Here is an 11,580-nt window from a genome sequence, read left to right as displayed (position 1 = left end):
AAGAGAGATAAAGAAAAAAATTTTGTTCTCAAATCACTTTACACACGTACGTTCGAGATTGAGTAAAATCTCCACATAAAAATATAAAAAAAAAAAAAAAAAAAAAAAAAAACAAAGAGTTAATTAAAAGTAATTGACACAAAATTTTGAGCGAATCAAATCGACGAAAAATATTTGCACATTCGCGACGGACTTTGAAACACATTAAATTGCAACTATGTATCGAATTAACCGAAAGCTAATTTAATCTCGTCAATTTGGAAATTTAATGTTAAAATTCATGCGAGAGAAAATTCTCTTCGTTACAAAAAAACAAACAAAAAAACCCCAGACGAGAGACCCAGAATAGAAATGAAATAACTCCGGTGTACTTCGGTATTCCAACCGTATATATTCCTCCGTATTACTCCACTACCACGTAACTGCACGAGTGGAGTAGGTATTGTCGTTAATTAGCGAAGAGAGAGGCAATACTCACAATTGTGATTCAGGTGAGACAGTTCGAGCGCCGTGCATTTGTATCGATGCCTGGACTCCAACGTGGGTATCACGATGCCGATCACCAGACTCGAGTCCTTCTCGTGGTAGCAAACCAGCGCGTCGCATTCCTTCCCGTCTGTAATGCATAATTACGTGTCTCGTGATTACATGCGATTTTTTTTTTCCGCGCGCCAGAGACGCCATCGAAAGTAACAATTCAGAGACAAAGACGTAAAAGTGACGAGAGAGACACATGTCGATAATACGAACAATCCTTGAAAAAAAAAAAAAAAAAAAATAAAAATAAAAATATAACAAAATCAAAATTTTTCGTTAAATTCGTTTATTTCTCTTTTTTTTTTTTTTACTTTTGTGCAAAAATCTATGTCTCTCATGTTGCGAAACTGTTTCGTTAGTTTTTGAAACAGTTAGTTTTAATATTTTCACATTGCAAGTAATAAGCAAGAGGACGCGGAAACAAAAATGCGAGGACAAAAATTTGTTAAACGCACTTCGCTCGCTATATAAAATTCTCGAAATACATTTTTAATCAAGCGTTTGATTAAGCATCCGATGTTTAATTTTCTCTTCAATGCGCAATACCTTTTTGCAAAAAAAGAAAAGCACACGTGCAAAGACAAAATGTATAATTTTCGAAATATTTTTAATCAAGCGTTTTGATTAAAAACATCCGATGTTTAATTTTCTCCTCAATGCGCAAAATATCTTTTTTTTACCAAAAATAAATAACACTAAGAGAAACGTCAGATACTCTATTTAGATTCTAATTGCCTATCGAGCCGGTTTGAGCGCACGTAATTGCCGACTTTAGTGCCCAATTAACACCCAATTAGCATCACAATAGATTAGAATTCGTGCAACTCACACCGTAGTGTTGAGTAGGCGAGGCGCGGCGCCGACTTAATGGAAAAAAGGAAGTCCCTATAAGATTCCTCTTTTTCCCCGCGATCTTACAAAAAAAAACATTGACTTTTCCAAAAACTAACAAAAACAACGATTCGAGCAAAATCAAATTTTACGATCTTTGATTTCGAAAACGGATTAATTTGCGATCTCGAGTAATTTCTCGGCACAATGAGAGATACGATCGTATTTCGCGTGATATGCGAGGGCGGGGAGATTCGCGCTCCCCTTTATGAATATAAAGCAGAAATTTGGCGCCTCTGCACGAGCCATTCGATCCCGGGAGCGAGGGAGTTTAAGTGGAGCAGGCGTGATGGGGACGAGAGAGAGCGAGAGAGAGGAAGCAAACGGGAGCGAGAGGAAGAGGGGCGTAATAATTCGCGCATTATCGCTTCCGTTTACTCGAAATTTATTCGCCGCGTAGTCGGGAAAGCCGCGCGCGTAACCGTTCACTCGAGAAATAGATTAAATCGTTATCGTCCGCTCGCCATTATGCGCGCAAAACGTCCCATAGAGGTAAATAATGTGCGCCCGTAATGGCGGTGGCGCTTATATGACGCAACCGGGGCGTTTAAAGAAATCGGTTACGGCCGTCCTTTTTTTTTCTCGTTTCTTCGTGATCCCCCGGAACGGATTTATCGAATCAAGCATTTCCCCGGAAAGGCGAACGGAAGAGAAAATAAAAAAAACGCCCGCACAATTAAAAACGTAATTCTTAAATCAACCGCACAACCAAACCTCCTCCCCTAAAACGGGAAAGGAAACTGAAGGAAACTGAACTAAGAAAATTATTAAAGTGAACTACGAAAATTGTTACGTACATGTTATAGATAATACAAATTTGCGTTAAAAGTTAAAATGTTCGTTGAACGGAGCAACGAAGCTGCACTGAGAGAGCAAACTGTTGTTACAGTTTCCGAGCCGCAGCCATTTTGCGACGCGGTACGATTGACTCGCAGATGAGAGAAGCCCGCTCACTTTGTTCGCGAAAGTCCGACGCGACGTCGCGCGTTGTTGCCGCTCGATTTCTCACGACGAACAAATGTCTCACGATGTCGCCGCCTTATACGGGGGCAACGGCGAGAGAAAATTACGACGATTACCGGAGACCGATTCCCGGAACGCGCAGGGAGAGACGTTTCTCCGCCGCGCCGCCGCTCTACCATTATATAGCTCCGGAGCGGAGAAAACAACGAACTCTCCGCCGTCTGGTGAAGATTCTCGACGACGTGACAGTATCATTTCCGTCGAGCCGACCACGCGGTCGGGCTAATGATATCTCGTTGCATGGCTAATGCCACAAATTGCAGGCCTGCATAATTGGGCCCGATGCGGCGCGACGTTGCAATTCCGGACCGCTCGTCTCGGGAAGGGACGCGAGCAAGAAACACCGGAGAGAGAGATGTATCTTTCAGATTGAGGGTTTTACAGCGGAGCTTTTCGAAATAACTTCGAATTCCCTCAAGATATATATATATGTATAATTTATATATAAATGTTCTTTATTCTTATTTGGGATATTTTTTGTTTTTAATGAGAGAGAGAGAGAAAATTTATTGAAATTTTAAAAAGAAATAAAAATTTACAAAATGTAAAAGAATTCTCGCAAAACGAGATTGCAAAAACAGTTATTTTAAAACTTGTTAAAAAATTTCATGAAATAATTCTCCACCAACAAATTTTTGGAAACGAATACGTTTACCATCATTTTACGTGTGATATATCGCAGCATAATTATCGTAATATTTCGCGTAATAATCGAGAATTTTCTGTGTATACAAATGCGTGTACACATATATATATATATATATTCTTGAACGCGTGCTTTAACTCCGAAATAGGGGGATGGAGAAACTCCGCGAGTCCTCTTCGCCCGCCTCATTTTATCATCTTAAATCAGAAGGTGCGAATTAAACGTTGGCAATAATCTTACTTTAATTGTTAAACGTAATGCGCAAAGAGGAAGATTCGATGTAACAAGTTACGCCGTTTTGCTGTTCATATTACGGCGCATCTGAAATATTGAAGCACCGAGAAAACGGGTACGGGTCCGGGAGAAAGGAGTCCTCGTAAGATCCTTTGAAAGTTCCTGCCGCCGGCGGAATTAGCGTTACTTAAGTAAATTGCAAGAGAGCGGGAAGAATTAAAGTGCGATCGGTGGTGGCGAGAAAAAAAAACAGGAAGAAGAAAGAGATAAAAAAAAAAAAAAAAAAAAAAAAAAAAAAAAAAAAGCCGAGAAGAGGAAGAAAGACGCAGCTCATTAAGCCCCGACTAAATCGAGACTCCTATTTATGCGAGTCTCTTCTTCCGGGAAAACGTCCCGGAGGGATAAAACGACACTGTGTCGTCTTTTGTGACTGCAAAAATTTTTCTCCCCCTTTTTTCCCGTTATCCGACCCCCTTTGCTTTTAGAAGGATTAAATTCGGCGCTGGCAAAAGGAGCGCATTTTTTTTGCATCACAAGATTGTATTTTTCTCACAATATAAGATGCTTTTTTTTTTTATTTTTTTTGTGAAACCGCGACTTTCAGAAAAAAAAATTGCAAATCGTTAGAATTTCGTTTCTGTCTTTTGAGATCTAAACAAAAGTAAACTTATATAATTTCGAAGCGAATTTTTTTTCCCTTCCGCGATTTGAGTATCAGATAGATTGTACAATTTAAATTTTAATTATAGATAGCACGTTGAATAATATTATTGCCGTAAAAGAAAAAAGCTATCAGCGCGTGATATCACTTATAGGATTAACCTCCCGGGTCCCGTGTTTTCTTCAGGAGATAAGCAGTCTCGTAAAAAATTCACCCCTTTCAATTTGCAATACATAAGGACGAAGCGACGCGGCGGCAGCAGCAGCGGCGGCGGCAAAGAAGGAAAAAAGCTCCTCGGAGGATCTTAAAACGCAAACACCGGCAAAGGATTCCCATGAGGCTCGCTTCTGCTATCAGCGTTATTTAAACAAATCGAGAGTAAAGCGACGAAGCGGGGGCGGAAACGCGAGAAAGAAAGCGGGAAGGATTAAGACGGCAATCAGCGGAGTGGAGGGCGGGAAAAGGATCACGGAACAGCCACTTTAATTTCCATGCCGGAGTCCCGCGGTACTTCTCGCGGTAATTAAGAGTTGCAATTAAGTGGGCGAAAAAGCGTCACTGATAATTACCCGGTAGCATCCCACTCACTCCTACCACCTCCTACCGTTTCTCAGCCGCGGCGAATTAGTCGCCGCAAAAAAAGAAAAAAAAAAAAAACAGTGGACTATTGCAACGAGAAGGATAACGAACGAAGGCGCAGGAAGACCTTTGGCCGACGAGGATTTTCTTAGTCCCGGGATTAAAAGGAAGATTCTCGCGCGATCTATGCGAACTCGAAGAGTTCTAACGTCAGGCTATGTATTTCCCGTCTTTAAGCGAGAAAGAGAGAGATATATATATGTATACATATATATATATTCCGGTGATTTAGATCGTTCGAATCAAAGCAAGTTTTGAACAACGGAAAATAGGGGGGAGGGAGGGGTGCGCTTCTCACTCTGCTCCTTTCTCTCTCATTCGTGTGCATGGAATATTAAATTCTACTTCCTTCAGAGTTTCCCCCGTGTTTGAAATACCCCCGGTACTTTGAATTCGTTAACTTTTAGAGATTTTTACGAAACTTTGTGAATTTTTCGCATTTTGCAAAATGAAAAGAGAAATTTTTGCTATCTCGTAAGGATATAAAAGAAGATTTCATGACCGAAATCGTCGATCTTCAAAATCTCAAATTTCTAGAAAATTCCCGTGCTCTCGCAGGTCAAGAGAATTTCAGAATGCGATTCCCAGGTGGCAAAAGATCGCGCAAAGAACTTATTTGCGATTTATGTACTCACCGTTTTCCTCGAGACGACCAAACTTGTCCCTGCAGAGTAATGCGAGCGGCAACCAGCAGCGTGCGTAAAATGCGCCGGCTGATAGCAGCAGGACGAGAGCGAGAACCGTCAGCAGAAGTGACTTCCGCCAGGATCCACTCGGCAGGCTCAGCATAAACTGCGGTTCTGTTAAACAAACACAAAAAACAAACACGTGATTCCATATATATATATATATATATAACATATTTTTTAAAATCAAAAGAAGTTTTCATAAAAAATAACATTTTTTACGTTTGAAATGATAAACAATTTTAAATTCTTTTTATTTCTGCGTGTGCATTTTAATTCTTCTTTTATATTATTGGATTTTTTCCCGTTTAATACTAAATAATAATGATAATAATAACATTAGTAAACATTGAGATCTAAAGGTTCTCTGAATAAAACTTTATTTCATTAAAATCAATTGCGCAAACTAAAAGTGAAGTGAATCAAAAAATTGGTTCGAAATAATATCAGAAACACGTAACTTCCTATGTTTAAACAACTTGGTAAACTATGAACGTTTGTTTGTACACAAAAAGAATAAATTTCAGCAAAAAAAAACACTTGATTTCGAGAGAATATTTTATCTCTAATAAAACATGAAACTTTCGACGAAACGTAAAAGCGATACATTTTTTAAACGTACGCGATATCGGAAACCAACAATTGGGTGTTACAGTATAAAAAAAAAACCACAAAATAATAAAAAATTCATTTCAAGTTCAATTAAAAAATGAGATTTCATCGTTAAGCGGCGTGTCTTGCTAATTTGCTCGAAATTAATTTGTCACATATAACAATAATTAAAATCAATAAATTAAATAAGCTTGGTTTGGGATATATCGGGGTTGATATTATTTTCCAAACATTTCCAGTGATTATTAGAATGAATATGATGGTAGATTGTTTTTGCGCGAATAATGCATCGAGATTGGATAAACGCACTGTGCTTAAAAGTGTAATTAACAATAACGGCAAATAACTGTAAATAACAAAGCGAGATCGGTTTACTCTATCGTTGCGTTTTGAAAATTTAATCAAAATAACAACTCGTGCGTTTTTTTTTCTTTAAAATTACTGTAAATAATATTCAACATTTGTGAACATTGAACAAAATGTAAAATAAAATTCAATAAAGTATCAAATTATCGACCAATCATCCGTACTCCTATTATTGAACGTATGTAAAATTCGTATCCAAATTCAAAACACAGCAAAAATATCAAATTTACATCTAAAAAGTATAAACGATACATATAATATTTAAATACATTAATTGAAATTTAAATTGCAATTAATTCGAGTCTAAAAATTTTATTTTATGTTTGTTAAAGATCTCAAAGTTTTTAATGATTAACGAAAGATAATTGAATTATGTTCGAAGAGTTTTACTGACCTGGTCGAACGTGAGCTGTCACCGTCCGTTCCTCGTCAACGCCATTGCTGACCTCGCATTTGTACTCGCCATAATCCTCAAGCTTAACATCCACGATCTCCAAATAAGAGCCGATTATCTGATCGTTCTCTCTGAAAACAGAGATATGTGTGCGCCGTTACTATATAACTGTATACAGTTCCAAAAATATTTGAACTATCTCTGGCAAAAAAGCGGAGCGCAGAGACTTTTTTCAGATTTAAATCTCCCCTCACAAAAGAGATGATTTAAATCTAAGACAGTTTTAGTGTTTGAAAAATTATTTGTCATAAAAATTACTTATTCGTTATAAAAATTCTATATATTTAATTTTCAATCTTTTTAATATTATTAATATTATTTAATCAACAAGATCGACATGACGGCTCAATTATAGCTTGTGTTATTAGAATTTAACAAAATATTATTTTGCAGATATCCACGAATAAAATAATTGTCAAATTTTTCGCGCTCGCAAGAGATAGAAGCTCGACGGGACTCAACTGCACATTGCTCGACATGAAATTTAATAAAAAACTTTTATCACACGAACGATTAAAATCCCACCCCGGGTCGCCGCCGTGGATATGTTACGCGATATACGAAAAAGCGGCATTATTGCACATTTCGGGGATCCGCGTTTTGTAATCCGGAGTTGTGCGTCGAGAGGACGAAAGCGCGCGCGCACACATGTGTATTTCACCTCGTGGTGTACGTTCTGTTTTTTTTTTTTTTTTTTGTTTTTTTTTTTATTCTTCCTTTTTTCCCAGCGGCTGTCGGGCGGTACGAAAGGAAGAAGGAAAAAAACAGGAAGAGGATCCGGAGCGCGCGCGTTTCATTCGGCGTTCTCGGTGCGGCGAGCCACGAAAGAGCGAGTCCGCGCGCGCGTCCCGTTACACAATCATTTAACTCACGGAACGTTTCACCATGCTAATTTAATTACGGGCTGCCGACCGACGCAACTCGCACGACTCGGCACGACTTACCCGCGCAATTAATTCCCGCCGCATAATTTCATTCATTCGCGGGGCCCTTTCGCGCTCGTTCGTTCGTACACGCTTCCTCCTCCTCCTCCTCCTCCCTTCGCTCCTACTGGGGCTCCTACCCGGACGCAACAAAAGAGCGAAAACACGAACGCAAATAAATAAATTCCGAGCTTCGAGATAGCGCGAACAAAAGAAAGACTAGAAAAATATATAATAATTAAAAAAAAAGAAAAAAAAACGATACAGAACGTTTTTGTTACTTTCGTGTGTTCGACACTAGACTTGAACGCCTGACGTTTTCTTGCAAAATATTGAATTTACAACTTTGCACTATTGAAAAGATTAAAATATCGATTTCTCCTTCTGTGATTGTAGCGTCGTTTGATTGATTGTTAGTTTCGATTCGATCGCGCGAACGAAAACTCGAGTCCCAGCACACCGGGTGTTGGTATTTAACGGATCGAAGCACACACATTCGAGTTTGATGTTTATACGCTGACATTTATGAGAATCGTGCAGTTCGTACATCGACCGTTCGGCAACCGCTTTCTCCCCGTGTCTCGCAATTTAACAGCTGCGCCGCCGAATAAATCGTGTTGTCCGCGATTTCCACGGCGTGGTACAGTCGATAAGCTCGAGTTGCACTTCCCGTCTCCGATGCAACTGCAACTTGGCAAGAATCCTAGACCTCCCCTCTCGCCTCCCTCCCCCCTCCCTCCTCCCCCCCATATCCCTTTTCAACCCGATCGGTGTTGTATGTATACGAGAGCGAGCGCGGTTTCGTTATACCGAGTCGCCGAAACGATGTGAATTAAAGGCCGGGGAATATTGTAACCGCGCGAAAGAAAATCACACGAGTTGTGTGTTTCTCGGTGGAGAGCTTTGTGTGTGGACCCCGAAGTGTGCTGCTTCCAATTCTCTATCGAAATGATACAACGATCGTTGGGGTGTAATTCGGAATGTTCGAGAGCTTTATTGGTTATCCGTTCCAGGTATTACGGCGGCTTTTTATTCGATTAAAGTGCCGCGAGCATCATCGAACGAGCCACTCGTTTCTACGAACGCTCTATAAATTCCGGGCCGTTAAGTTGATTAAAACTATTTCAATTGATAGGCACATACGTCGAACGTCACGGCCTGTCCCGCGCGAACCGTCAATCCACGAACTTCGCTAATCGATCGATCACAGATCGAAACGTCGAGTAACCGAAAAAAAAAAAAAAAACATCGGAGCGGGAAGTTTTCGAGTGGTGTAATTTTGTTTCGCGCGCCTCTGAAGAAATTTTAATTGTGTAAATACTAGAAAGCGCTACGTGTAAAGTAAAAAATAAATTTTTTTGCACACATTTAAATATGTGCGTGTGTGTTTTATCAATTCTTCACAAATGTTAATAAACATAATTATGTAACTATTATATTATGACGTAACTATTGTAAATTAGATAATAAATATAGAATTACTCTAAATGTTAATTAAACATCACAAATAATTACATAATATGTCATTTACTATGCAAATAAAATAATGTCAATAATTATTTGACACATTGGGCAGTGTGTGTGTGTGTAACAATAATAATCTTTCACACACACATACACACGCAATCATCGGTAAATACACTATTGTTGCGTTTGTAAGCGTGGTTCTCTATTAGAGATCAGTTCGCCGCAATTAACAGACACAATTGCCGATGCAATTGTTGCAATTATTGCTCGATATACAAGCGTGCGCGCAAAAGCATTTAGAAATGACATTTTTACTTAGAAACTTGTGCACACGCAGACACACACACATACATTTCTGTCCTCTTCTCTTTCTCGGTGTGTGTGTGTGTGTGTGTGTGTGTGTGTGTGTATGTGTGTCTATGTGTATGTTTGCTTGGCAACACGGGATCGTGACGCGATATCAGACTCAAATTGCGTTCGATTCAGATCCAATTTTAGCGCAACTCATCCTCCCATATAATTTTTCCATCGTGGCGCTCTTATTGACTCGCATTTTACGAAATGTATACTCTCGATTCATTGAATATCGCTCGTATAAACCGAAGTACTGCGAATTGGTTTTTCCATGTTTTCCCTGTAATCGCGTACGCAATAAAATTGATGTGTGATTATAACAGAGAAGAGAAAGAAAAAGAGCCCGTGTAATGTGTAAATAATCTAACATACAAGCAAGGATCTGCGTGCGGTACAAATATTTAAATTCTACAAAACGCAACACATAGACTCTCTGTGTAAACAAAAAACAAAAAAAAAACAAAAAAAACGCATGTATCAAATCCTGTCACGTGAGAAGCACGTGTGATTCGCGACAAGCGTGAAAAAGTAAATTGCTCATAGAACGAACGAGCGCGACGTGTCGCGTGACAGATTAGTGTGTCCGCGAGGGCAATTATTCACGCGCGCGAGAATACGGTGCGTCTTCTCCCCCTCTCACCTTTTCTCCTCTTTCCCCGTCCCACCCAATGCACGCGATGATATTTCGGGATTAATAGCCGCGTTTAAAACCCGTAAACTTGACACCCCAAAACCGGAGCACGCGCCGCTAATTTAATCGAACTAATCGCGCGTAAACCGGTCGGTATTAGCGAACAGTGAGCACGGAGGGGATCGAGCCGAATTGGCGAGATGTCCCGGCCAAACCCCTCTCCCGCCCCCCCGTCGAGCCTTGTAGGCGGATTAGCGCGCGACGTGTTTTATTAAGCTCGATGAGATCCGCGCGGATTTTGCCCGAGCGAGAATCCGAAACGAAGCGGAAATTAGCGATAATGTGTTTGCTGCTGTTCGAAAGGAGCCAAATTTGAAAGCGGCGTTTTGAAAACGAAAATTGCATTCTCATTTGTGTGCGACGCGAGAGAGAGAGAAAATAAGATTACGACGAGTCACTCTTTGAAAGCGCACATATACACGTGTATTACTGATGATACACAATGTCGATTCCCGTCGCTATACTTACAAAGAGGTGTTTCGTTCATTTTCTCGCGCGAGCGCTTGTATTTTGCTGCATCTTCTTTTCCGGGTTCTTTTTTCTTTCATTTTTTAATTTTATTTCACCGAGAATATCGGCATTAAGCCATTGTCGGATTTGACGTTACCGATGACAATATATCTCTTGGTTTAAAAAAATTCTTTTTTTTTTCAATTCTTCATTTTTTCATTTCACATTTTTCCTTGATTATGATATTAATTATCTCGCGAAAAAGCACGCCCAGTTTTAGTCTGACTTTTTTTAATTCTCAAATATAACAATTTTTTTTTTATAAAACTAGACGACTCTCTTTTCACAGACAGTAATTAAATCACACCCGCCGTGATTCTTTTCGGTCTTCGCTTGTCCGGCCAATTTTTTTTTTTTTTTTTCACCACGTGCCAGAAATCGCCGTTTCGATTGTGTTTTTCTTTTCCGAATAGGGCGAAGCGCGTTAATTCCTCTCTGGTTTTTCGTCGCTCTCCCACGTTTTGTCCCTTTCGCTGCTCTCTCGGTCCTTTTCCCGACTCTCTTCCCGACCATTAACGCGTCGAATCTCGCTGCTTGCGAGCGTTTTTTTTCCTTTCCCCGAGGACGGATTACGCGGTGCTTTCGCTGCGAGCAATCGATAATCTCGTCCTATTGAAGAGAAAAATAGTTTCGTACGACGAGCGTAATCTACGAGCGGAGAATGGGAAAGAATTGACGGGAAGAAGAGAGGGATGGGGAGATAGAGCGATGATACGAAACGAATTTCGGGGAAAAAAGCGAACGTCGGGAAAAAATGCCGTCAAATATATGGAAAATAGCAGATTTTAGATTTACATACAGAGAATCGAGAATTTGAGATAAAACTTTTCTCGTTTTTTTCAAGTGTGCGTTTGTAAACATATAAACAAATAAAATTGCGAGAAAC

The 11,580-nt window shown here is 39.7% G+C and overlaps 1 protein-coding gene across 1 annotated transcript in view; it reads right to left on the bottom strand.

Annotated features, from left to right (window-relative positions):
* LOC109855504 (single Ig IL-1-related receptor-like) overlaps nucleotides 1-11,580 on the bottom strand; it is a 168,546-nt gene that overhangs the window by 8,628 nt on the left and 148,338 nt on the right. The window contains exons 4-6 of the mRNA XM_020429824.1: nucleotides 6,690-6,820; nucleotides 5,267-5,431; nucleotides 479-616 (exon numbers count right to left, since the gene is read on the bottom strand). Of these exons, the coding sequence (XP_020285413.1) occupies nucleotides 479-616; nucleotides 5,267-5,431; nucleotides 6,690-6,820 (434 nt within the window). The remainder of the gene's footprint in view (nucleotides 1-478; nucleotides 617-5,266; nucleotides 5,432-6,689; nucleotides 6,821-11,580) is intronic.

The sequence above is a fragment of the Pseudomyrmex gracilis genome, unplaced genomic scaffold (assembly GCF_002006095.1).
Source record: "Pseudomyrmex gracilis isolate BER0280 unplaced genomic scaffold, ASM200609v1 scaffold_91, whole genome shotgun sequence".
NCBI lineage: Eukaryota > Metazoa > Arthropoda > Insecta > Hymenoptera > Formicidae > Pseudomyrmex > Pseudomyrmex gracilis.
The sequence above is the reverse complement of the archived record's forward strand: the minus strand, read 5'-3'. Positions and strand labels throughout refer to the sequence as shown.